The sequence below is a fragment of the Caretta caretta genome, chromosome 10, assembly GCF_965140235.1.
Source record: "Caretta caretta isolate rCarCar2 chromosome 10, rCarCar1.hap1, whole genome shotgun sequence".
NCBI classification, from domain to species: Eukaryota; Metazoa; Chordata; order Testudines; family Cheloniidae; genus Caretta; species Caretta caretta.
The window spans coordinates 66,053,406-66,080,018 of record NC_134215.1 but is presented as its reverse complement, the minus strand read 5'-3'; the positions used below and the strand labels follow the sequence as shown (position 1 = coordinate 66,080,018).

General features: G+C 42.1%; 2 protein-coding genes across 5 annotated transcripts; one reads left to right on the top strand and one right to left on the bottom strand.

The window, feature by feature from the left end:
• On the bottom strand, positions 1 to 8,222 carry LOC125643900 (CDC42 small effector protein 2-B). Its single transcript, XM_048867152.2, has 4 exons — positions 6,373 to 8,222; positions 2,557 to 2,658; positions 1,939 to 2,047; positions 1 to 1,596 (listed from the first exon to the last, which is right to left on the bottom strand). The coding sequence occupies exons 1-3, from the start codon at positions 6,424 to 6,426 to the stop codon at positions 1,973 to 1,975; spliced, it is 231 nt and encodes a 76-aa protein (XP_048723109.2). The 5' UTR covers positions 6,427 to 8,222; the 3' UTR covers positions 1 to 1,596; positions 1,939 to 1,972.
• Positions 8,223 to 20,349: 12,127 nt separating this feature from the next.
• NMRK2 (nicotinamide riboside kinase 2) lies at positions 20,350 to 25,395 on the top strand. Of its 4 annotated transcripts, none has more exons than XM_075133127.1 (8): positions 20,350 to 20,483; positions 20,885 to 20,975; positions 21,382 to 21,427; positions 21,572 to 21,758; positions 23,389 to 23,460; positions 24,472 to 24,578; positions 24,862 to 24,953; positions 25,193 to 25,395. In XM_075133127.1, exons 2-8 carry the CDS (start codon positions 20,925 to 20,927, stop codon positions 25,196 to 25,198), a joined length of 561 nt encoding a protein of 186 aa, XP_074989228.1. In that variant the 5' UTR covers positions 20,350 to 20,483; positions 20,885 to 20,924; the 3' UTR covers positions 25,199 to 25,395. The 4 variants fall into 4 exon arrangements, with proteins under 4 accessions (XP_074989228.1, XP_074989231.1, XP_048723102.1 ...); XM_075133130.1 differs by having other exon boundaries at positions 20,386 to 20,492; XM_048867145.2 differs by having other exon boundaries at positions 20,393 to 20,685.
• The last annotated feature ends 1,218 nt before the right edge of the window (positions 25,396 to 26,613 follow it).

Genomic DNA, 26,613 nt, shown 5'->3' with positions numbered 1-26,613 from the left:
TTGAGTTTGCAAGGTGGTGTTTATTGAACAAGTTACAGTATTTATGATCCAAAAACCAAGTTGGAAAAACTTCAGTATGACAGATCTTGTGCCCGTCAGAATTACAGATAAGATAGCAAACTATAGACTAGCATGAGTATTTAAAAACAGGGCATGTATTCTAATCTGATATACACATATGCCAAAAGAGTAATTAAACTTTGCTTTGTGTAGTTACTGTACAGTCATTTTGGAAAATTATAGTAAGAATAGTGTTCAATTCATTTGAAAGAAGAATGTTTCTCTACTCTGAGTGTACAGAGACACAGAACAGCCCCTCATCTTAGGCCTTCATGTCAACTCTTATAGCAATATGTATAAACTGATACACTTCAGTGAGAGAAGACCTCTAATGAATAGGAGAGTCGCATGACAGTGGTCAGATCATGTTGTGTTGAATGATATTTTAAGAAGTGAACGCCTGTATTTAAAGACAAACCGGAAGGCCTGATCCTACTCCTGTTGAAATAAATGACAGCTCCACTGATTTACCATGCGTCTTGTCATGCTCTAAAGTTGGCAATAATTCAAGTTCATGAACTTAGTGAAATCAAGAAAGCAAGTTATGATCACTTTAAGTTGCTGCATCCATACCAACTGCACAGTTTGAGTGGACAATTGTCTATTACCCAAGATAAAAAAGGGTATAGATGCACTTGTGACAGTGATTATGGACCTAGTGACTTCAAGGGATACTTAAACTTGTTGCTTCTGGCCTGCATATATGACTATTTAACAGAAGCAACATCTCAAAGTGCCAGCATTGTACATATATCAAGTATACCCAGACTACAATTTAGCATTTAAGTGTCAAATGTGGTATGTTTCTTTGAGAAGTGATTTAAGACTAATCTGCCTATTTTCTCTTTAATTTGGGCCATTACATCATCTACTTCAGTTAAAAAAAAAAATCTAAGAACTTCCAATGCATTTAAAAAACAAAGTAATTAGAGACCGGTTTTATTTTTTTTAAGTGTCTGGAAGACAGGCTGTCACTTATAGTTAGGTGTCACTACCAATCAGCTACCAAAACCAAAAACAACCACAGTGCTACATGACTGTTTGATACCTAGAATGCCATCTCCGGATGAGAGTTTAAAATTCAATTGATAGTGTAAATTGCTGCTGCATTAATTTAATTAAGTCTAAAGAAAGTCTTGAGCATTCTGTTGAGACCCATCCAGCATTACCTAGCCACTTGGAGACTTTGGCACAGTGAACATCTGTTGCAGTTATTATAGTAGTGGGAGAGAACATGCTAGGCACTTACAGCTCAGTGATGGAGAAACACTTGGTTTTCCAGTCACCTGGACCTACTTTAGGGTGGAGTTGTGGAGACTTCACTGGGCTTTAAGACAGAAAAACAGAAGATCTAACTGATAAAGTTAAAAGCAACACCAGTGTACAGTTCCATCAAAGATAATGAATTAGAATGTGGGCATCCAACTACTAGATTCAGAGAAACATTACTATGAAATACTCCATTCCCCAGTAGCATCTCTTTTACTATTAGTGAAAACAAGTGAGGTCTTCCAGTAAGATCAGTTTCCAGAATTTCTGTGAAAAGAAGAAAGTCAAGACTGTTTTGATGCAAGTGGTTTTAGACTAGTAACAATGCCAACAAAAAAAATGCCAGACAATCTAACACTAAGTTCTTTGGGGTAGGGTTGGGAGCTTCCCATTTGGAAGACACCTAGGATGGTGTTCTAATTGGTACTGCACCACCACCATACCAGGCTGGCAATTATAATAGCCGCCATACATTTGTGTAGAAGCCATTCTACAAAGAAAGCTGAAGCCTGAATTAAACTACATAATATAGTTGGAGGTTTCCCTACCAGTTGCTAGCTCACATAGCCTTTATGGAACTTTAGGAAGCCCTCAGAGAGCAGAGCATACCAAAAATTGGTGCATCCGTCTCCTTTGGAATTTTCTATAGCTGTGCACTTGCAGGTGTACCATTTGTGTAGCCACCTTTTGACTTCATATGGTCCTGAATTGACCCAGCCTAGAGAAGAATACAGTAGGTTAGTAGATGACCTTTATTTGTCAAAGCATTAAGTCTTAAGTCAGAAAGGAAGAGAAAGTAAGTCAAACATTAATCCTAATGGGCAAGACATACTTATCCACATACAGAGAGATGTCAGTACTCAGGGTATCAGTGACAAAAAACTGGTATTAGCAACATGCTGCTCTTTCTAAATGGGTGTGAAAGTCCTTGTACTTCAGTGGAGTGACAGAAGAGTGAGGCCTCACGAGTACAGACATGCTCCATCCCCCAGACCGTATATGCTGTGTGTCAGATGAGAAAGTGCTATGAACTAGTGTCAAGTTAAGTGAGCTAAAATAAGTCTATTCTGGGTGTGTAGGATGTAGATGACTATGGTTGTCCTGACACTATTCTGCTGCATTCATTCTCTATACATGGGCAAGTGATGCTCACAACTTCGAACACTTAGTCTTAGCAGTTAGGCACGTCTCTCACATTTCTGCTCATCTTGAAGAGCACATACTTACAGATGTAAAACCACTATCCATATCTCTTGTTCCAACATGGGCAGTGTGGACAAAGTTCATTGGCTCTCCTATCATATTTCGGTCTATTCTCCGACGTCTTTTCTTTGAGAGAAGAGGAAAAAAAATTCTAAGTTCTTATACAGAAAATCCTTTACAGAAGACAGTTAAGGTTGTGTCTGGGAACTATCGCTCAGTTGACAAGAAACTCATCAATACTGACCTTCCAGTGACTCCTAGTGGAAAGAGAATTTTTTTTTTTTTAAAAAGAGCAGAACATACTAAGGTTTTGTTGTTGAAGTATGAATCTGTCAGCAGTAGATTTGAAGCAAGCACCATAAAGCTGTTTTCTAGCACTAAAGGAACAGACTTGTAGTCTCTCTCAACATAACTGAGGAACCCCTGTAAAAATAGGCACTTACACATGTGGTTTAGACTAGACACTTCCTCTGTCATTTCCACTTGCTCTTCATCTGATACTAACAAATTAGGAGCACTAGAGGACTCAATGTGACATTTATGCCATCAGCAGGACAGCTATAGAGAAGTTATATAACTTTAAACTCTTACTATAGTCACATATTTCAGAGTAACAGCCGTGTTAGTCTGTATTCGCAAAAAGAAAAGGAGTACTTGTGGCACCTTAGAGACTAACCAATTTATTTGAGCATGAGCTTTCGTGAGCTACAGCTCACTTCATCGGATAGGAGCCAGTTGCAAGATTGGCACCATTCTATGGAACTTTGGACCCTCAAAGAGCCTCACTGTAGTCAAGAGGTTCCATCTTCAGATTAGTTTCCAGGATGGGGGCCTGAGGATTGCATGTTTAATTTAAGAGTCTATATAGAGTTGTTTTGCACCTTTGACTAGGTCTAACTGACCATTTGCAGATGCATATTTGCGAGTCTGGGCCTCTTGGGTTAGAGGCCTATGCACCACAATGCTAAATGCAATAAGGGACATTTATGCATTCTTTTTTTAAGAGGACTTCATTGTTCAAGGACTGGTTGAGGAGCTAAGGTTCCAGGAGTTAGATTTAGTTAAACCCAATTTCTCTCCTGTCTTGCATTGGGATAGCTTAAGAAAGCTTAATATTGCTGGTAGGGTTGTCAATTTTGGTTGGAGAAATTCCTAGAGATGGCCTCACATGACAATCTTTAATTAAAGATTAATTTTTAATTCCTGGAGACTCCTAGGGTAGGCAACCCTAATTGCTGGTGGAACAATCAACTGAGTGACTGTTGCAGTGTGACCAGCAGCACACTGTTTACATGCAGCATCTTTCCCAAGAATTTTCTCTATCCCAAGAAAGTGGTCTTACTAAGATTAGAGGACCCTATGAGTATTTGTTAGAAGAACATGCACTACCTCTGGGGATTAGAAAATCCTTCTTGGGGGGGAAAAACTAAGGAGTTCTAAAAGAGAATCCTCTTCAGTTCCTTTGCTAGAAGGCTATGGGATCTGAATGCTGAGTGTAGAGCAAGAGGAGAGAAGTTATTTCTACCAGGGAGGCAGAGTCCATAAATACGCATTCCCAGAACTATTACTGCTGCTGCTCTGGACAGACCACTCCCTGCCTAATTAAAGCAACTGAACTGGGAGCAGAGATACCCAGTAAGCCTTTACATTAGTTTAAAAAACAACACTTTTGAGGAAGAGAAGTGTCCTCATGGCAGTATGTAGGGGAAGAGCAGGACAGTCAAAAAATAAATAAAATAAAAGAGCAAGTATTCATTTTGCTTCTACCACAGTATCATCTGTAGTGTTACATATTCCTGGGAATATATTACAGTAGCAAGACTTACCTTCCTAGAGTGATGTCCTATGGGAATTCTCCAGTATCTAGTTAGTTATAAGACCAGAGAGTTTATTCTTGTGCCACACAAGTACATTAGCCACTGATTAAGTTGGTGTGACAGATGTGGGGCTGGTCTGTAATGATTTATAACTACTGCATGTTGATGTTATTGGGATGTTTTCTATATAGCCATATTGGTTTAAACCACAAAGTAGCATATTAACCCTCCACTTCAGGATATGTGATTTGTCATCACAACTTAGTTTCCATTTATATGCATCACAAAGCCAGTTTGCTTGTTTCTAGTCAATAGTGATCTAGGGCCAAGTCAAGACTAAGGAACATTTACAGAGCCCTTAGGGTAATTGTCAAAGAAAGGGTACATTCAGAAGCACTAAATCTCTGTCTCCCTCCTTTGAAGTCTACAGGTGAGGCTAAGGGCCTCTTGAGTACTTCTACCACTGAAAAGTTCAGCCTTAGAGACACAGTTATTCAAATGTTTTTAGTGAGAACCAAGAAGGATGTTGACCTTTTCAAATATTACTGTTCCAGAGGCAGTAGCCACACCTCAAAGGCAGTTTGGTTTTAGAGTAAAATGCAGTGCAGAAACATTATGAATTGTTACACTCCAATATTTGTAGTACTGTTCTATTCCAGAGAACCTAAATTGCACCTTTTAACTTCGAGCTGGTTCTTGATTATTCCTCGTCCAGTCTGCTAACCAAGGACCCCCCAGATCTGGAACTTCATCTGCATGGGGAGCCCCAGTGAAGTCATGGGGGACTTTGCAGGGGCACAAGAGGCCACCCACAGATCCAGTTTCAGGATCAGAGATTTGGTGACAAGTTTACTGCTTTTCACTCTCTAGCCCTGAAGAGGCAGCAGAGCTAAGAGTGAGCCAATTCTTGTCCTTTTTCTGCATCAATAGATTTTGACCTGTTGAAACCTATGCAAAGCCATTGAAGGCCGTTAGTTGCCCAGATGTCACTGTGGGCAAATTTGGCCTGCAGAGATTTTCCATGTTGTGAGCCCAGGCTGAATTTGCAGAGTTGGCAATTTTTAAATATTTGTTATTACAATTAAAAGAAAATATGAGTGTAAGCTAAACACATTTGTCTCAATGATTAGTTATCAGACATAGAAGACTTTTGTAGCTCTCTTCCTCAACCCCAGTCTGGAACTGAACTTTAAATAAAACATATTAGAAGACTTGTACACAACTGTATGGGTACGTCCCATATTTAGATAGTGTTTCAAGTTTTTAAAAACATCAAGTATTAAAACTGCAGATAGAGGTTGATAATTGAAGTGTTACTGAATCTTCAGTTATAGCAAAAATGCCAGCTATCATATTGAATAAATAATCCACTCCCCCAGAAAACACCACTGACTGTATACATTTTAAGAGTGGCTATGTACCCTTGTTTTCCCCCCTATTCGCCATTAATAGCCCATAGGTAGGTATCTGGAGGCTATATTAAGGGTTCTAGAGTTCTCATCAACTCTCATTACCAGACACAGCCCTTAAAAGACAGTTATTACAAGAATCCTCCCCAATTCACAGGGTTTAATTATTTTGACTTCCATCACATCTTTACAAGCCATCACATTCAGGATTGTTTTGAAATATACCCATGTCATGTTTCATTAACAGAATCTGCAGCCTCCCAGCTGGTGCAGTCTATGCTAAGTCCTCATGAAACTACATCCTAATTGCAGAGTAAGTATTCAGCAACTATTTCTCAATGTAGGGAAAGCTTACAGGTGCTTCTGCTGGCACCACTAATGTGTGAGTTAGATGATTAATTTCCTATGCAGCTAGAAAATAGGAACTCTAACTAGTGTATACCAGATCTTCTGGTAGAGCTCATGCCTTTTACTAGAGATAAGGTTCCCCTATCAGTTTTTATATTTTGCTTTCCTTAGTGCAGTTGATCACAAGAATAAAGGCTACACAGAAATGAAAGCTCTCATTGTAAATTCAAAAGCATCTTAAAAATCCAACTCATGCATTTACTTACTGGCTGGGGATGCTCACCACTGCACCAGTTAAAGCAAACCAAGAACTCAGCCATTGTGTCTTTCAGTAGCTTCCCTACACAAGGTGGTCAGGAAATCTTGTTAGCTTGTTGATCTTGCCACATCAAAGGGAACACTGGAACCAGGAGGCCACTTCTACACAAAAACCAGTTCCTAAAATGGAGTTTTAAAGGAATTGCTTTAGTAATACCCAGAAGGCAGCTAAGTCAGATGAACATCTGGGGATTACACACATGGAACAGAATTTAACAAGTATGTTTATTTTGACTGATATAAGCAAGAAGTGCCACAATACTGTTATCTAGCACTTACTGAGCAATAAAGGCTTCAGTAAGTTTAGAACAAAGACAGATTGTAAGAAGAAATAGTTCTAAACTATAATGCCTCTAGAAGACAGTGTTAGAATACAGTTTTCATAGAAAGGAACAGAACAGATTAGATGCTTCGAAACTCAAACCTCTTCAGAAGATAATATAGGCATGGTACAAGAAAGAGATCCCTTTCGTACCTCTCACAATAGGATAGTTACACAAACTTCAAGTCTCAGAGAAACCTAGTCTTCCCATCTAGGACTAGAATCAGAGACTATAACCACAATACTTTTTAAGATAGAGAAAATGAAGAGATCAGCAAGTTACCATTAGTTTTGTATACTCACTAGAGTATACAAGAACATGAATGAAAAACAATACTGAATAAAGGCCACAGACAAGAAGTCAACTGAAAATAGCCCTTAAAGCCACAGCATAGTCTGCCTTTTGCTTACTCCCTGGTTATGCTTGCTTATTCTGTTTTAAACCCATCCCTCTTTCAAACAACCTTACAGAGGACCATAGAAAAACATAATCCACACAGTAGCACCTGCATCTTGGTGACATAGATAAAAATATCACAGCTGCTTTTTAATTTACAAAACAAGTAGAGTAAACATAAGCTCACAAACAACTTCATTCATTCTGAACCAACCCAACAGCTTTCATCAGGAAACAAAGTAACAATGATCAGCCACAAGCACTCTTTATATAGTGCCACAGTTACCCAATTATCACATTTATCTTCCTCACCTTTGCCTGTTACTCCTCCCATTTTATCCCTATCTTCTTACACTTTTGATTTTTTTTTTAATGTTCTGTCATTCATTTTTCACCGCATCTATCTTATTTGCCCATTAGTTTTCAGTGTTCTATATGGTACATTGTTATAGAATGCAAAGCCTTAACTTTATCTTTGGTGCTTTGAATACTGTTTATCTGTCTTAATTATCATTTCCCACCTCATTTAATCTACTCACTAAGGGTCAAATGATCAAAAGGAGTTAGGCCCCTAAATGCCATTGATTTCACTAGATGTTAGCAGTCTAACTCATGAGCATCCACCCAAAGGTCCTTACCATTAAACCCCAGAGCAGAGTAGAGGGACTGTGGACCATGCAGGTGTCTGGATGCTGGACTTTCATGAGGTAATGCAGAAGTCTATGGTCCAAGTGCTGTACTGAGCTCTGTGAATGCAGATCCCTGCACCTCTGCTGAGCCCCATTGCAGCCATCTGCAGAATTGGGGCCTAAAATAGGAGCCCATCAAAAAAGGGGCCTCAGACCTGATATTTATATGGATCCTGAAGGCCAAATGGCTTTCATAGTTGCTGAAGAGAGGCTAAGCTTGCTATTCCAAACTTTAGTAGCAGCCCCAGTCACTGACTCCAAATTCATAGATTCATAGATTCATAGATATTTAGGCCAGAAGGGACCATTATGATCATCTAGTCTGACCTCCTGCACAATGCAGGCCACAGAATTTCACCCACCACTCCTAAAAAAGACCTCACACCTATATCTGTGCTATTGAAGTCCTCAAATTGTAGTTTGAAGACCTCAAGGAGCAGAGAATCCTCCAGCAAGTGACCCGTGCCCCATGCTACAGAGGAAGGCGAAAAACCTCCAGGGCCTTCCAATCTGCCCTGGAGGAAAATTCCTTCCCGACCCCAAATATGGCGATCAGCTAAACCCTGAGCATATGGGCAAGATTCATCAGCCAGATACTACAGAAAATTCTTTCCCGGGTAACTTGGATCTTACCCCATCTAAAAACCCATCACAGGCCATTGGGCCTATTTACCATGAATATTTAATTACCAAAACCATGTTATCCCATCATACCATCTCCTCCATAAACTTATCGAGTTTAATCTTAAAGCAAGATAGATCTTTTGCCCCCACTACTTCCCTCGGAAGGCTATTCCAAAACTTCACTCCTCTGATGGTTAGAAACCTTCGTCTAATTTCTAATCTAAATTTCCTAGTGGCCAGTTTATATCCATTTGTTCTTGTGTCCACATTGGTACTGAGTTTAAATAATTCCTCTCCCTCTCTGGTATTTATCCCTCTGATATATTTATAGAGAGCAATCATATCTCCCCTCAACCTTCTTTTAGTTAGGCTAAACAAGCCAAGCTCCCTGAGTCTCCTTTCATAAGGCAAGTTTTCCATTCCTCGGATCATCCCAGTAGCCCTTCTCTGTACCTGTTCCAGTTTGAATTCATCCTTCTTAAACATGGGAGACCAGAACTGCACACAGTATTCCAGGTGAGGTCTCACCAGTGCCTTATATAATGGTACTAAAACCTCCTTATCCCTACTGGAAATACCTCTCCTGATGCATCCCAAGATGACATTAGCTTTTTTCACAGCCATATCACATTGGCAGCTCATAGTCATCCTATGATCAACCAATACTCCAAGGTCCTTTTCCTCCTCCGTTACTTCTAGCTGATGCGTCCCTAGCTTATAACTAAAATTCTTGTTATTAATCCCTAAATGCATGACCTTACACTTCTCACTATTAAATTTCATCCTATTCCTATTACTCCAGTTTACAAGGTCATCCAGATCCTCCTGTAGGGTATCCCTGTCCTTCTCTAAATTAGCAATACCTCCCAGCTTTGTATCATCTGCAAACTTTATTAGCACATTCCCACTTTTTGTGCCCAGGTCAGTAATAAAAAGATTAAATAAGATTGGTCCCAAAACTGATCCTTGAGGAACTCCACTGGTAACCTCCCTCCAACTTGACAGTTCACCTTTCAGTAGGACCCGTTGTAGTCTCCCCTTTAACCAATTCCCTATCCACCTTTCAATTTTCCTATTGATGCCCATCTTATCCAATTTAACTAATAATTCCCCATGTGGCACAGTATCAAACGCCTTACTAAAATCTAAGTAAATTAGATCCACTGCGTTTCCTTTATCTAAAAAATCTGTTACTCTCTCAAAGAAGGAGATCAGGTTGGTTTGGCACGATCTACCTTTTGTAAAACCATGTTGTATTTTGTCCCATTTACCATTGACTTCAATGTCCTTAACTACCTTCTCCTTCAAAATTTTTTCCAAGACCTTGCATACTACAGATGTCAAACTAACAGGCCTATAATTACTTGGATCACTTTTTTTCCCTTTCTTAAAAATAGGAACTATGTTAGCAATTCTCCAATCATACGGTACAACCCCTGAGTTTACAGATTCATTAAAAATTCTTGCTAATGGGCTTGCAATTTCTTGTGCCAATTCTTTTAATATTCTTGGATGAAGATTATCTGGGCCCCCCGATTTAGTCCCATTAAGCTGTTTGAGTTTCGCTTCTACCTCAGATATGGTGATGTCTACCTCCATATCCTCATTCCCATTTATCATGCTACCATTATCCCTAAGATCCTCTTTAGTCTTATTAAAGACTGAGGCAAAGTATTTGTTTAGATATTGGGCCATGCCTAGATTATCCTTGACCTCCACTCCATCCTCAGTTTTTAGCGGTCCCACTTCTTTCTTTGTTTTCTTCCTATTTATATGACTATAGAACCTTTTACTATTGGTTTTAATTCCCTTTGCAAGGTCCAACTCTACTTGACTTTTAGCCTGTCTCACTTTATCCCTACATATTCTGACCTCAATAAGGTAGCTTTCCTTACTGATCCCTCCCTTCTTCCACTCCCTATATGCTTTCTGCTTTTTCTTAATTACCTCTCTAAGATGCTTGCTCATCCAGCTTGGTCTACAACTCCTGCCTATGAATTTTTTCCCCTTTCTTGGGATGCAGGCTTCCGATAGCTTCTGCAGCTTTAATTTAAAATAATCCCAGGCCTCCTCTACCTTTAAACCCATAAATTCTTCAGTCCAATCCACTTCCCTAACTAATTTCCTTAATTTTTGAAAGTCAGCCCTTTTGAAATCAAAAATCCTAGTTGCAGATTTATTTTTGTTAATCCTTCCATTCAGTTTGAACTGAATTAGCTCATGATCACTTGAGCCAAGATTATCCCCTACAACCATTTCCTCTATGAGGTCCTCATTACTCACCAAGACCAAATCTAAAATGGCATCCCCTCTAGTCGGTTCAGCAACTACTTGCTGAAGGAATCCATCAGCTATCACATCTAGGAAAATCTGAGCCCTATTATTATTACTAGCACTCGTCCTCCAGTCTATATCTGGGAAGTTAAAGTCTCCCATGATCACACAGTTTCCATTAGTATTTACTTTATTAAAAACATTAAAAAGGGCTCTATCCATATCCAAATTAGATCCCGGCGGTCTATAGCACACCCCAAGCACTATCCCAGGGGAGGCTCTAATAGTTTTCTTCCCCAATTTAATTGTTGCCCAGACAGACTCAGTCATATCCATTTCATCGCTTCTTATTTCTTTACATTCTATCTCATCATTGATATACAGTGCTACTCCACCGCCTTTACCTTTATTTCGGTCTTTCCTAAACAGCACATACCCTTCAATACCTGTAGCCCAGTCATGACTACTATTCCACCAGGTCTCTGTTATACCTATAATATCTGGTTTCACTTCCTGCACCAGTAACTCTAGTTCCTCCATTTTATTACCTAGGCTCCTTGCATTAGTGTACAAACATCTTAATTTTTGCTGTTTGGCCTCACTCACATTCTGTACCCTATTAGGCACGGTTATTTTACTACCAGTATAACCTATTAGACTTGTATCTACACTGCCCTTCCTCCTACCTACAGCTGTATCCACTCTTACTTCATTTTCTTTCCACTCTATGCTAAATTCTGGCGTGGAGATTACCTGGACATCTCCCAACCATCTCCCCCAAATTCCTAGTTTAAAGCTCTCTTAATCAGTTGTGCCAACCTCCATCCTAGAAGTCTATTTCCTTCCCTACTCAGATGAAGTCCATCCCGAGAGAACTGTCCTCTATCCATGAATGCCTCCCAATGACCATACATCCCAAAGCCCTCCTTATAGCACCACTGCCTAAGCCATCTATTGATAGTCATAATCTTGTCACACCTTTGTTGCCCTTCTCTAGGAACAGGCAGAATCCCACTAAAGATCACCTGAGCCTCAATTTCCTTAAGCGTCCTCCCCAACCTAGCATAGTCTCCCTTAATACTTTCCAGCGAGAATCTAGCCGTATCATTTGTTCCCACATGAAGGATAATTAGGGGATTCTTTCCCGCTCCCTTTAGAATCCTTTTCAACCTCAGGTCTACATCCCGTATCTTAGCACCTGGAAGACAGCACACCCTCCTATTTTCTGGATCAGCTCTGGTCACAGGCCTATCTATTCTTCTCAGTAAAGAGTCCCCAATCACATAGACCTGCCTTTTCCTAGTGACGGTGCTATTCTCCAGTCTATCCCCTGTTCCCTCTGGCTGCAAGTTCTTTCCATTCCCATTCTCCCTTGTAATCCTTTTTAACCCATCCTGTATCCTCCTGGGGCTCATATTTGGTGTAATCTCCATTAACTCTTCCCCTTTTCCTATAGGACTAACCGCTCTTCTCTTCTTCCTTGCCCTGTCACCTTCAGTGACTACCTGCTGAGCCCCTTCGTCATTTTCCAACTCTGCAAACCTATTCTGAAGCTCTATTTCTCCTTCACTAGCCCGTCTTTTCCTCTGCCTAGTTCTTTTAGTCACATGCTTCCACTGACCACTTTCCTCACCCAGTCTCCCCTCAGAATTCCCTAGTCCTGCTTCCATCTGCAAGTCTGAGCTTTTCCCTTCAGACACCTCATGTCTTTGCTCCATAATCTGCTCAAACCCCTTCCTAAACTCTACCAGACTTTCCATCTGCATCTCCAAACCTCTAATCTTTTCCTCCATCAGCTCTATCAGACGGCATTTCATGCAGACAAAACTCTTACCAGGTGCCCCCTCCAGGATCATGTACATACCACAGCTTCCACATCCAGTCATCTTCATTGTGTCATCTGCTACATGGGTCACTCCCACTGCCACCTCTGAATCTGTCATAGCCTTCCCACCTAAATCCTGTTAATCAGGGAAACACAAACCACACCCAAACACCACCACCAAAAGCAAAAACAAACCCCACACAAGCACCACAAGACAAACTCCCCTTTCAAATTGAGGAGGTATTTTTCACTTTTTCAGTTGCTTCACATTCCCTCCACATGGAACCTCTGAATCTTTCAGAGGTAACCTGATTAGATAGACCTCTGTGTACTATATGCTGTCTTTGAAGGATTGCAAGTTCCATGATGCAGTGCTGGGTGCCCTGTTGGACTGAGCTGAGTTGTCTGAGTCAGATACTGCTGCAGGGTATTGGCATCCTCCATTTTGTGTGCAGGGAGTTGGAACAGAGAGCTGATACTCCCCTTTGGGTCTGGGCTGAGGAGAAGATCATAGAATCATAGAAGATTAGGGTTGGAAGAGACCTCAGGAGGTCATCTAGTCCAAACCCCTGCTCAAAGCAGGATCAACCCCAACTAAATCATCCCAGCCAGGGCTTTGTCAAGCAGGGCCTTACAAACCTCTAAGGATGGAGATTCCACCACCTCCCTAGGTAACCCATTCCAGTGCTTCACAACCCTCCTAGTGAAATAGTTTTTCCTAATATCCAACTTAGACCACCCCCACTGCAACTTGAGACCATTGCTCCTTGTTCTGTCATCTGCCACCATTGAGAACAGTCTAGTTACATCGTCTTTGGAACCACCCTTCAGATAGTTGAAGGCTGCTATCAAATCCCGCCTCCCTCTTCTCTTCTGCAGACTAAATAAGCCCAGTTCCCTCAGCCTCTCCTCATAAGTCTTGTGCCCCAGCCCCCTAACCATTTTTGTTGCCCCCTGCTGGACTCTCTCCAGTTTGTCCACATCACTTCTGTAGCGGGGGCCCCAAAACTGGATGCAATACTCCAGATCTGGCCTCACCAGTGCCAAATAGAGGGGAATAATCACTTCCCTTGATCTGCTGGCAATGCTCCTACTAATGCAACCCAATATGCCATTAGCCTTCTTGGCAACAAGGGCACACTGTTGACTCATATCCAGCTTCTCGTCCACTATAATCCCCAGGTCCTTTTCTGCAGAACTGCCGCTTAGCCAGTCGGTCCCCAGCCTGTAGCAGTGCATGGGATTCTTCCGTCCTAAGTGCAGGACTCTGCACTGGTCCTTGTTGAACCTCATCAGATTTCTTTTGGCCCGATCCTCCAATTTGTCTCAGTCACTCGGGACCCTATCCCTACCTTCCAGCATATCTACCTGAACTTGATGAGAGTGCAATCCATTCCATCATCCAGATCATTAATGAAGATGTTGAACAAAACTAGCCCCAGGACCAACCCCTGGGGCACTCCGCTTGATACCGGCTGCCAACTAGACATCGAGCCATTGATCACTACCCGTTGAGCCTGATGATCTAGCCAGCTTTCTATCCACCTTATAGTCCATTCATCCAATCCATACTTCTTTATGTGACAAAGTCCCTGTTGTTGAGTTGCCAGGGTTGAAGACACTCGACTACGGTTAAGACTACACTACAGCTGACAACTGGCTAGCACAGAGCCCTACCTCAGGGATGCCTTCCCCACAAGTAGGCATTGATAGAGGAAGCTGGAGACTGTTGATTGTGCAGCAGATCTGAGTTTGGCTTACAGACAACTGAGGAAAATGTGAATTAACCCTATGCTCTTGCTCTGTAATATAAAAACTGTTACTGCCAGCTAGTGCTGTGCAACCTAAGTTGGTCACAATACAAAATTGCCTCACTCCTTGTTTCACCTGGACTGCCTCTGCTGGACTTACAAAGTGCAGGCCTGAATTCCCACTCACTCAGCACACCACTGCAAGCGAGAGCCCAAGACTATAAGCATAGGGAGAGTGAGCACTTAGGGTTAGAATGGATCAGTATATAATGCCAAGAGTGTTGGTCAGGTTTATGTTGCAACTTGCTGTTGAAAGCTGCAGCGATTAGCTGACCCAACCAAGATAGATTCACGGGTGTATACAGTGCCTGTCTAGGTGGAGGCATTGGCTATAAATATTCATAGGAGTAAGAGGATCACTGCAGATGGATGACTAGCAGATTCTCAGCTGGGACCCCCAGGATCTCTATTATCCTTAATAATGTAAGGTGCCTAGGCAACAGATGAGATTTGCCTGCTCCTGAGTAACCCAGGAAGGAAAGGGGATTAAAATTCCATCCTGGTTCCATGGCTCACTGGGGACATAAATTGGCAGCTCCTCCATGGAGCCATGAGCACAGGCATGTTGCTGGCACAGTTAATAGAATCTACTGATACTTGTCCCTTTTACAGCACGAGGGAAACACTGGTGCATGTCTACCTAGTGCACATCAGGTTGCAACCCCGTTTTGGTTCCTCCAGAACCTTCTGCTGAGATTCTGGCTGCACTTTTCCACACATCTCCTTGTTTTTGTGCACCCCATCTATGGCCCCACAAATTTCATGAACTTCCTCCTGGTTTTGGCCAAGATGGCCATCTATCAGTCCAGAAGGAGGAAGCTCAATAGGGAGGATGTCTACAACATTTGATCTTTACTTATCTCATATATCTGGGCAGAGTTTTTCTGGGTGGCATTCACTGGCTTGTTGGTCTCCTTGGCAGAGCAGTAGGTGCTGTCTGGAGTTTTCTGCTCAGTGTCTCCGTTCAATAATCTGAACCTTGGACTCCTTCACAATGCAGAGGGCGATGTCTGGAATTGCCTGCTCAGTGTCCCAGTCCAGTACTCTTATTTGGAATTAAGACCCTCACTTCACTCCCTGTTTTCTTATTTTTTGTCCCTCAGAATCTACTGTCTTTAGCAAATAGGCTAGATCTGACAGCAGAATTTGGGAATGATGAAGTGCCTTCTGAAATTCAGCAGTGATTCCTACAGCCATGGGGGAGGGGGAAAGGACTGTGAATAATAGAAGGAAGAGAAGACATTAAAGCCAATAGTGGAGAGAGAAAACTGAGAGATGAGGAAAACAAAAGTGTAGAGAGAGAGAAAGTCCAGGCACACACAGGAACTGTTTCCTTCAGAAACTCAGTGCAGGGGAGGCAGGGAAGTCTAAGTAATCTAATAAAGTAGGAAAAACAAAATAAAATAAAAATGACCAAAGGAAAAATAAAGGTATCTAATTTCTTTTGGCATGAAATTGCTTCCAGATTCCATTTGCTTTTCAGAAGTGTTCTGGGTCAAGATTCCCACTTTGTTACCTCCCCCCTACATCTCTTGCAACTAGATTGTAGAAGTCCCCAGAAGTTGCTTTACAATCTTCTCAATAATAAACATAATTCTACACAGTTTAAAATGGGACTAGAACCTTTTTAGGTTAAGTTAAGGAGCTACCCTTACTCTCACAAGTCTTGGGAGACAGGCCAGTCCTTGCCTACAGACAGCCCCGCAACCTGAAGCAAATACTCACCAACAACCACATACCACACAACAGAACCACTAACCCAGGAACTTATCCTTGCAACAAAGCCCGTTGCCAATTGTGCCCACATATCTATTCAGGGGACACCATCACAGGGCCTAATAACATCAGCCACACTGTCAGAGGCTCGTTCACCTGCACATCCACCAATGTGATATATGCCATCATGTGCCAGCAATGCCCCTCTGCCATGTACATTGGTCAAACTGGACAGTCTCTACGTAAAAGAATAAATGGACACAAATCAGATGTCAAGAATTATAACATTCATAAACCAGTCGGAGAACACTTCAATCTCTCTGGTCACGCAATCACAGACATGAAGGTCGCTATCTTAAAACAAAAAAACTTCAAATCCAGACTCCAGCGAGAAACTGCTGAATTGGAATTCATTTGCAAATTGGATACTATTAATTTAGGCTTAAATAGAGACTGGGAGTGGCTAAGTCATTATGCAAGGTAGCCTGGTTCCTCTTGTTTTTTTCTACCCCCCCCCCCCCAGATGTTCTGGTTTAACTTGGATTTAAACTTGGAGAGTGGTCAGTTTAGATGAGCTATTACCAGCAGGAGAGTGAGTTTGTGTGTGTATGGGGGTGGGGGGGGATGTGAGAAAACCTGGATTTGTGCAGGAAATAGCCCGACTTGATTATGTAAAGAGTTGTCACTTTGGATGGGCTAGCACCAGCAGGAGAGTGAATTTGTGTGGGGAGGTGGAGGGTGAGAAAACCTGGATTTGTGCTGGAAATGGCCCACCTGATGATCACTTTAGATAAGCTATTACCAGCAGGACAGTGGGGTGGGAGGAGGTATTGTTTCATATTCTCTGTGTATATATAAAGTCTGCTACAGTTTCCACGGTATGCATCTGATGAAGTGAGCTGTAGCTCACGAAAGCTCATGCTCAAATAAATTGGTTAGTCGCTAAGGTGCCACAAGTACTCCTTTTCTCCTTACTTATAATGTTATTTGTAGGCATTTCTGTGGTACTGATCACCATAGTATCTGAGAATTAAACCATCGCTGACAATTGAAGCTCCATAACTCCCTGTGAGAAAAGCAAGTATCATTTACCGCACTGTATAAATGGGCAAACTAAAGCACAAGAATGATTCACATAGACTGATATCTAACCCTATGCGTTGGCCACAAAACCAGTCTTCCTTGCTATAGCTTTATGATAAAAGGTATAATGTAATCAAGTACTCTGAGGATCAAATCCTCCCTTCAGTTATGCTCAGGCACCTGTAACTTGGCCTCCCAGAATCATATCAGTGGACCACCATATTCAGGAGATATAAATAGAAGTGTGGAGAAAGAAAAGATGGTGGTATGGCTATTAAGGGTATGCCTACGCAGCAAAGAATCCACAGCTGGCCCATGCCAGCCAACTCAGGCTTGTGGGGCTTGGGCTGTGGGGCTATTTCATAGCTGTGTAGACTTCCAGGCTCAGCTGGAACCTAAGCTCTGGGACCCTCCCACCTTTGTGTGACAAGTCATTTATTAATCTCTCTGTGCCTCAGTTCCCCATGTGTAAAATTAGAATTATCTTTCCCTATCTCAGAGAGACATTGTGAGGATAAATTCATTATTTGTTAGGTGCTTGGATACTACAGTGATGGCAGCTATATAAGTACCTAGCCTGCATGTAAATTGCTGATAAAATGGGGGTAAGTGGGTGTAAATAGGAAAGTAGTGTAACTTATCCTGAGTTGGCATTCTCCTATAGTCTAGGAAGGGAGAGAAAGAAAAAAACCATTATTTCTGTTTTCAAATACTTAGGAGGCATTCAGAAATTACAGTGATGGAGATTATATATGTGCCTAGATAGAGTAGGATTTTCAAAAGTGAAAATCCAAAAAGTAAAAGTCCCAAAGACTTTCCAGTCACACAATTGTTGTTGAAAATCTCGTCCACAATGCACAAAATGAGTACACTGAGAGGGCTGAAGGAGGAGTAGCAAAAAAGCTACTAAAAAGAGGGTGTAACTTAAGGCTAACCCCATTCCTTCTGCAGTCTCTCTCCCCTCCCTGCAAAGCTTCCACAACCCAAGAGTCCAAGAATTGACTGTTGGAATCCAAGCGACAAACTCCAACTGCCACAGAACCTCACCAATGTCAACATTCTATATCCTCTCCTAGTCAATAGTTCATTTTTAATTCTTTTAAGATTCAGGACTGTAATCCCCATTTTGGCAAGGGGTTAGACTAGATGACCCTTGTAGTCCCTTCTAACTCTATGATTTTATAGGAGCTAAGAACCCTAAACCATGTCTGCTTCCTGGTCACATTGCTAGTGTACTTAAGTGCTCATTTAACAACTTCACTGGTTTCAAGGGCATAAATCAGCACAAACGTTATCCCAGGGTGTAGAAAGTGTTATGCTGTTTTTACCTTTGTCAGCATGTTGCACATTTTGAAAACAGTAGGTGTCACTCTGGCATTAAAACAAACAAACAAACAAAACCCTCTGTCCGTTCAAGTTATCGTCTGACTGAGAACTGCAGCTGCACCATGTTTTCCTCAAGCCCAATAATAAAAACAGTTTTACTGTGCTAGTTATTTCTGTTGTTCCAGCCTCAGTTACAACACTTCCAGATAAATATTTCTTGCTTTGAAACTTTCCATTGGATTTTTCTAATTTTGTGCAAGTGTTCATTTTTTCCTTCTAATTTTGGGTTTGGGGCAGTTTCTGGCTTCTTTCTGTTCTTGTTTACATATGCTCTATTTGGGCTGTAACTTAAGAGTTACTGTTGATCTGATGATACAGTTTTGCATCTGTGTTGGGAATTTGGGGTTCCATTTTCTCCTCCTGTTGAAGTGAATTGGTAACTTGATTTGTTTAATAGTAACATAATCACTTGAGTATTGCTGGGGTAGCAGTGTAGGAAAGGTTCTTGGCATCTTTGCCATCACATCACATCATACCACAATTCTCCGATAGATGTGTGCACTGCTATTAAAAGTATACATTTGTGGCTCTCTTAAAGTCACATCTGAGTATAAATTTTTAAGACTCTTGCACAAAGGTAAGGCTGCTGTACAGACTGATTAACTCAGTACCTTAATATTGGAAGAGGAGTACGTTTATAGCATGGAACTCAGTTATGCTTCTGCTCAGCCCTACAATGTATTTTGGAATTATGCTCTCTGTGTTTCTAGCAACAAGTGATAATGATGGTAGTAAGATTTAATTCTTGTTTTGCAGGAACATTAACTAATTAATCTTCACAATACTCCAGTGCCAACAAGGTGATGGATATTATCCTCATTTTATAGCTGAGGCACAGCCACAAAGGAATGTACCCAGACCATAGTCAGAGCTAACATTAGTATTAGAAACTGGGTGAATCTGTCCCTGTGTCCCTTCCTCTGCTACCTATCCCTTAAACTGTAAATCCTTTAGGCCAGGGGCAAGGTCTTTTCTGATTTGTTTGTACCTTACTAAGCACCCTGGAGCCCCAACACTGACTAAGGACACTGGTTGCTACTGGAATAAAATAATAATAAAAGTAATTCTCCGAAGCAAGCAGCAGACACTGTGAGGTGAGTTCTGCCTAGCTCTCCCATGCAGATGGGATTGGGGGTTCCCCTCTAGGGTGACCAGATAGGAAGTGTGAAAGAAAAATCAGGATGGGAGAGGGCAACAGGCGCCTATATAAGACAAAACCCTGAACATTGGAACTGTCCCTATAACATTAAGACATCTGGTCTCCCTAGTCCCCTCTTCACAGCTCCCCCAAGCACTGCCTAGGGAGCCAGATTCCCCCTGCAGCTAGAATTAGCAGGTCCGTGTTCTGCAAGCCCTCAAAGACCCCCAGCACGCACTCAGCAGGAAGGCAGAAGAGTCCCTATGAAGCTGGCACTGGGGGATCCCCCAATCACTTCTCCTCCTCTCCCCAGACCCGCAGCTGCCTCCAGCCACCGACCGCTCCATCCCGGCTAGGGGCACGGTTTAAACAAACTACTTCGCTAGCGGGTAGGGTTCCCAGCCCCTTGGGGGGCGTGGCCTGAAGAGAGGAGCCACGGCATGCCCTTCTAACTCACGGAGGCGTGAACGATGCGGAGACGTGCAGTTCAGCTTTCTGATTGGACAAAGAGCGAGATGGCCAGGGCAATGGGCTTTTCGGGATATGTGCGGCGTTACCAGTAGGTGAGGCTGGAGCCCCGGTAGCCAATGGGTGTTGTAGTGTGGGCGGCGCTGTGCTCTCATTGGGTATAGACTGTGTAGGCGCGGTGTGTTGTCGTGGGCCCGCTGCCCAATGAGCGTGTAGCGGCGTGAGGGAATCTCGGCGCGGCGGTTGATTTCCCCTTTTGCGGAGCGCTTCGCTGCGGTACCAACGAGCCCGGCTGCTCCCTTCTCCCGGGACCATGGCGCTGACCTGTAGTTGACGTTTGTTTCTTCCCTCCCATCTTCTTCTGCTTCTTTCCCTCCCTCTCTGTCTCCTCCTCCGGGTCCCGGCTCGGACCAGCGGCCGCTCCCGGACCCCCTGTCCGCTCCGTCTCCCCCCATAGGAACAACAGGCTGTAAGGGACGCGCGGGCGGCTTGCTGCCGCACCATGAACATCAGCATCGGCATCGGCGGGTGACAGCCGGGGGATGGGGGCGTTCGGGAAAGGGCGGCCGGGAGGGGGCTGTGGGAGGGAACGCTCATGAGGAGCCCCTGGTGACTCCTCCCTCCCGCTTGCGGTCTGCTGCAGCTGCCCCAGTGAGGTGGCGAGGTCCGCGCACGGGGCTGGTGGTGCCCGTGGCCTGAGGATCTAACAGTCCCTATCTTGCCCTAGGGTCACCAATGGAGGCAAGACCACGCTGACCCACAAGCTCATGCAGGCCCTGCCCAACTGCGGGGTGGTGCATCAGGATGACTTCTTCAAGGTGAGTGACCTGTGTGGGAGCCTATACATGAGGTGATTCCTGGGCCCCACGCTCCCCTTCCCGCTCATAGCCAAAGTTGCTTGTCACTGGCACACCCTGTGCTGCTGGCTGGCTGGGCTGGGGCCAGCTGTGTGGCTGGTGGATAAGCTCCTGGGCAGCCTCCTGATGACTTTCCACTTTCTTGGAGCACTCCATGCTAGTGGGAAGATAAAGGAACCAAGCGCTTTATCACAGTCTTGTTACTGCTTCTTATCTTGCCACAAACAAACCTGGTGGTGGGTTAAGGCACTTGCCTGCAATGGGATGTTTTCCAGTGAAGTTCAGATCTTTAATCTTGCTTTAAAATGAATGTTGAGCTTTGCAATAGCTGGTCAGACTGAAGCAGTTCTCTTTATCGCTGTTTCAGCCCCAGGACGATATAGAAGTTGAAGATGGATTTAAACAGTACGATGGTAAGGCCCTGCTTATTGAACCCTCCATGTAGAAATTGTAACTCTTGTAACTCTTATCTGTTATATCTATCCTGTTCATGTTGCTTTTCTTCAGATGACTTTTCTGATAGTCATTGCAATTACTTTTCTGGGCTTTTGTCCTAGTTCTTAGTGCCTTGGATATGGAAGCTATGATGAGTACCATCAATGCTTGGATGAAAAACCCAATTAAGTTTGAACGCTCACATGGCATCAATAACACCTTGGATGCCAAAATACTACAGTATTCAGAAGAGAGAGATGAAACAATCCATATTCTTATTGTAGAAGGCTTTCTTCTTTACACTTACAGGTAACTAAAGACTTACTAATTATCAGATATTGTAATTCTGGGGTGATATGTATTTTGTTTTCTATTAGGTAAAGTTGCAGGAAGTCAAACTGTGATACTTAAAACTAGAGCTGGGCAAATGACTGATTTTTCTGTTTGCTGGTAATTCTGAAAAATACAAAATTGGTTTGAAACAAATCTAAATATTTAAAAATAGTTGGCAAATTTAAAGAAATCCATATTGGGTCATACAAAACATCCTATTTGTCCCAGAACATATTGTTTCAGGCATTTTTAAAGGGCTAGATTAATGAAATAGGTCAGGAGGAGGTGGTTTCCCCTCATAAACTTTGGTCAAGTGATAAGGGAACTCAGCTGGGATATGGGGGGCCAGATTCAATTCCCCCTTCTACCTGATGTGGAGAAGGGATTTGAACATTGATCTTCCACATTGCAGAAGAGTTCCTGACCCTCAGGCTATAGGATATGCTGGTGGCAGGTTTCTCAGTCTCTCCCGTTGAAACTGTTCCACTTCCTGTAATTGGTCATTAGAGCAGGGTCTTGAATATTGGTCTCCCACATCCTTTGAGTGCCACAGCCACCAAACTATAGGGTAATTCTCACTTTCTCTACCTCAATGAATAATTGTCATTAGGAAGGACATACCTTAATAGTAACCACTAAGCTAAAGGTACAGGTACATACCTAGCTCTTATACAGTGTTTTTCATCAATAGATCTCAAAAGCATTTCACCTTCTATTTTTTGTTTCGATGCCCCTGTGAGCTAGGGAAGTATTAGTCCTATTTTATAGATGGAATTGAGGCACAGAGAAGCTAAATGACGTGCCACTTGGGTCTCTCAAGTCCTAGGCTAATGCCCTTACTACTGAACCACCCATAGGTGCCAACTTTCCCTGCTGCCAGTGTGTGCTTGTGCCCCCCGACCTCACCCCTTCCCCAAAGTCTCTGCCCCCTCCTTGCCCCTATTGGACCCCTCCCCAAATCCACTCCCTGGCCCTGCCTCTTCCCCGAGCGCACTGCCTCCCTCACAGCGCTTGCCGCGCAAAACGGCTGTTTCGCGGCAGCAAGCGCTGGGAGGGAAGGGGGAGAAGTGGGGTGCGGCACGCTCGGGGAGGGGGAGGAGGCAGAGCGGAGAGATGCCGGTGGATGCAGAGACCCACTAATTTTTCCCTATGGGTGCTCCAGCCCCAGAGCACCCACGGAGCCCGCGCCTATGGAACTACCCTGTCTTGCTCTCACCATTTTGTGAATAGCATCTGAGTCCTGGGAGGGAGGGAGAATTTTGGCCAAAACTCTTTGGCATATTATTGTTAAACTTGCAAATAGTTTCAGGTTGACTGAAACTGCAGTTTTTATTAATAAACCACATGTCTGGAAAAACTTCACTCAGCTCTACTTACAAATTTATATGCTTAACTTTTTAAAGCGGCACTTAAAGTTATTGGAATTGTCATACCATTGGCAGACAGCTCATGTAACTGGGTACCCTGCTGACACTTGCCAATCAGAAATCCTAGGAAGGTGTAAAAATCCCCACTAATGCTCTTACTAATGTTTCACCTTTAGTTCTTATGCAGATTAAATAGAGCAGCTGTAAAATGTGCAAAAACTAGAGAATTTCTTTTTCAGACCATTGATTGAGATATTCAACCATCGGTACTTTCTTTCCATTCCATATGAAGAATGCAAGAGGAGGAGGAGGTAGGCTTTTCTTAAATAAAGTAATCAATAAGGTAATCTGGTAATTACTACATTTTATTTATAAAGCTCTATTTGTTCAGGCAGTAGTAGAGAGGATGCTCGAGAGAGTCTTAGATTTACTGGGTTAGATATTTAGTTGCATACTCTTTGGTATCTGAGAAGTTCCTGCGAAGTTCTAGAAACGTGCTAGATGGTACCAAAAGCCAATATTTCACTAAAATGGGCTGAAAGCTCAAAGGACGAGAGATGCAAAAGAACCAGTGAGGTCTGAATTGTTTGGAATATGGCTTTCCAGACAATCTCTGCAATGGTCTTCATTATTGTGTCTTTAGGATTTAAGAATTGCCTAAATGAGAATTGTTTTCTTTAATTGTAAAATTGCCCATCAGTACTCTGCTGTTTAAAATTAATAGACAGTTATCTTTTCCCTTTCTTGCTTTACCAGAAACTAAGGTTTTGGGCCTTGTTTACATGAGGGATTTGCCCAAATTTCAGTTACAGGTATAGCAGTACTGGTGCAAACTCCTGTAAGAAGGCAAAGCACTCTTTGCACTGCTGGAGCTTACCTTTTCCTGAAAGCAGGTTATGCTCCACTGGTGAAAACAGCTGCTTGGCCTACCTCCGCTAGGGACTGGCCACTTTCAAAGTTCAAAACATGAAAGCTTCTCTTCTGCTTTATGCCATAATTTAATGCACGATGTCCAAAAGCTACAGCAATTCTTGATATGAACTAATATGTAAGTAAGGTCAGCTGATGAAGAGTTCTGAGAATCTTAATCTGTCACTTCTGCAACTTCACATAAGTGTCATATCACACTTCATTATTCTGTTTTGTCTTCAATCTCTTTGCAGCTGATACATAAGAAATATCAACTTTAACATTTCAGAGAATTAATGTCAAGATAATTAGTTTTGATTTGGTGGTGGGTAAAGAGATTGAGTACGCTGTATCTAGACTTCCTACTTGTAACAAGAAATACTTATGTACAGCACTGTCTTTATAATCTCTAGTTCAAGGAACTACACTGTACCAGATCCTCCTGGATTGTTTGATGGCCATGTCTGGCCCATGTATGTTAAACATAAGAAAATAATGGAAGACCTCAAAGTTGATGTGGGTAAGTATCTTGGATGGTGGAAGCTCAAAACTAGTGTATAGGGAAGTCTTTCTAATGTCTGCTCTGGGAGAGAGGGTACAATTTAAATAACTTAATTCAGTGAGTAGATTTGAACCAGTGCTACTTGTGGTGTATGTAAGGCAGTTAACTTCTGTGGGATTGGTCTAGTTCCTGGCCTCCATTTTAAAAAAAAAAAAAATAGCCTAGAATTACAATCCTATTATCAGGATGTTTTTGTCTTTATTCAGAAATGTCTCAATTTTAACACTTTAATATTTTTAAGTTCCGTTGGATGGAACAAAATCAAAGGAGGAGCTGTTTAATGAAGTTTATGAACAGATCCAGAACAAGATTGAGAAACTGCTGATTATACAGGTAAACAAACATTATGGTTAAGCAATGGCAAACTGGCTTAATGTTTCTAAAATGAACAAGAGTGACTTTTTACATACTACTTTCAGAAACTCAGCAACTGGCAGTTGTACTCAGTGGAAGGGGGACTACTAGTGTTGTCAGGAAAACAAAGCTGTTACTTGTGTCTACTATTGTAAATAAGCCTCTTAAGTGTATATAAATGTATACTGTCAAACACTGAAATTTCCTTCTTTTTACAGAGATAGACAAGCAGCCGATGGATTCCTATGATCTAAAAAGAAGCCTGTTAACACTAACTTATTTTTATGCGTACCAGACTTTGGCAGCTAAGCTTTAGCTTCTGTTAAGATTTCCTTTTCACTTTTTAAAATTGGACTTTGTTCAGCTTTCACCTGAAACTCATGGAGTTAAATGTGGTCTTGATTAAAGCATTTCCCCTCCATGAAGTCTCTGTAGCTTAGTTCATGCTTAAAGTTTGAGACAAGCTTCCCTATCTCAGATATAGAGAAAAGTAGCTGTGTCCTTGAATGGGCCTGTATTTTAAGTTATTATGCATTTATTTAGACTTATTTTGACTTCTTGAATATGGTAGCATACTTGCCAGCTGAAAGTACTATGGTAGTGCCATTGTCAATAAGTCCATACTCTTAAGTTACAGCTGTATGCTTTCTACTATTAACACTTCCCAGTCAATGCTGAAGGAAAAAGCATAACAATCTAAAAGGACAGTACACTTGAGTCTATTGGTCAGCACTGATAGGTGAGAAGCATGTAAACTTGAATTCTCATTGATTAAAAAATGGTCTGTGGTGAAATGGAACTCCATGTGGGATTAGGGTAAATGAAATTATTTTTTCCCCAAAACTTAAAAGCATCTGCTATCTTGAATTAAAAAGAATGGGACTGTTGTGAAAAGCAGTAATGGAGAAAATAAGGTGAGTTTGTAAGACATATCCTTTGCTTCTTATAATACAGCACACCCCCCAGTTGCTTACATGGGAATGTATAAGAGCAAAGGCTAGCTGGATCCTAAAATGCACCTAGTAACTAGTTTGACATCTTTATCAAATTCTAGCATGAGCAGAAGTGACCAAATAGGTTAGCCATGGAAGGTGTTAAGTTTAAGCAAAAACCATTTTCAGTGGCACAGGAGTACCTAAACTAAACAGGTAAAAGGGACAGAAGGGATTGAAATTGATGAGCATCTAAATCTACTACAATTTAGTCTTCCAGTGCCGACTTTTAAAGTAAATACTAATTAACACAAACTATATTACAGTTGTTTAGTATTACGTTAAGCTCCCTCAGGTTTCCTGGCTTCCTTAGAATAGCATATAGCCTACAGAAAGATGTACTTTGTTCTGTGCTCTGACTCTCAATAAGTCTTCCTCTTTTTTATAAAAGTCTCAACGTATGTATTTACATCCATAGATGCAGACTGGGTCCATTTCTGGTTGCCACACTGTAAAAGATGTGGACAAACTGGAGAGAGTCCAGAGGAGGAGAACAAAAGTAACAAACAGACCTGGGCATGTTTCTTGAGAAAAGATGACTGAGGGGAGACTTAAAGTATGCAAATATGTTAAGCTATTATAAAAGGGCACTGATCAGTTGTTTTCCCATGTCCTTTTCAGTATGGGAAGTAGTAATGGGCTTAATC